Source organism: Anarrhichthys ocellatus, unplaced genomic scaffold (assembly GCF_004355925.1).
Source record: "Anarrhichthys ocellatus isolate YVR2014 unplaced genomic scaffold, GSC_Weel_1.0 scaffold77, whole genome shotgun sequence".
Lineage (NCBI taxonomy): Eukaryota > Metazoa > Chordata > Actinopteri > Perciformes > Anarhichadidae > Anarrhichthys > Anarrhichthys ocellatus.
In genome coordinates, this window is record NW_022280107.1 from 33,661 (window position 1) to 34,359 (window position 699).

General features: G+C 41.6%; 1 protein-coding gene across 1 annotated transcript in view; it reads left to right on the forward strand.

The window, feature by feature from the left end:
- LOC116398022 (interleukin-1 receptor type 2-like) overlaps positions 1-512 on the forward strand; it is a 5,628-nt gene extending 5,116 nt beyond the window's left edge. Inside the window, exon 9 of the mRNA XM_031873999.1 lies at positions 294-512. Within this exon, the coding sequence (XP_031729859.1) occupies positions 294-439 (146 nt within the window). The 3' untranslated portion in view covers positions 440-512. The remainder of the gene's footprint in view (positions 1-293) is intronic.
- The last annotated feature ends 187 nt before the right edge of the window (positions 513-699 follow it).

Genomic DNA, 699 nt, shown 5'->3' on the forward strand with positions numbered 1-699 from the left:
AATAAAGGACATTCTAATAAAGGACATTCTAATAAAGGACATTCTAATACAGGACATTGTGATAAAGGACATTCTAATACAGGACATTCTAATAAAGGACATTCTAATAAAGGACATTCTGATAAAGGACATTCTGATAAAGGACATTCTAATACAGGACATTCTGATAAAGGACATTCTAATAAAGGACATTCTAATAAAGGACATCTACCTCTCTCTCTCTCTCTCTCTCTCTCTCTCTCTCTCTCTCTCTCTCTCTCTCTCTCTCTCTCTCTCTCTCTCTCTCTTCACAGACTCCACATTCACATGGCTGGTGGTCGCCACTGCGACCGTGTCCTGCTTCCTCACCGTGGTGTCCATCTTCCTCTACGTCCTCTTCAAGCCTAACGGGAGAAACAAGATGGATTACTTCCTGGCTCGTCAGAACAGCAGCTTCTAACACTCTCCCTCCAGAGACAGAGAGCTTCTTCAGTGTGACGTCACAGTGACATCACCACGTCCTATCTGGTGTTCAAACACTCCTTTTACAGGGATTCAACGTTTTTATACCAGCAGCTGCATTGTTACCTTTTATATATGTGATGTGTGTTCATGTGGCGATTACATGCATTTGGTGTATTTATACAGTTGCTACCGTTATCTCGTATTGGTGTGGCAGGAATGTTGTGCTTTAATGTATGTCATGTATGTCATGTATGT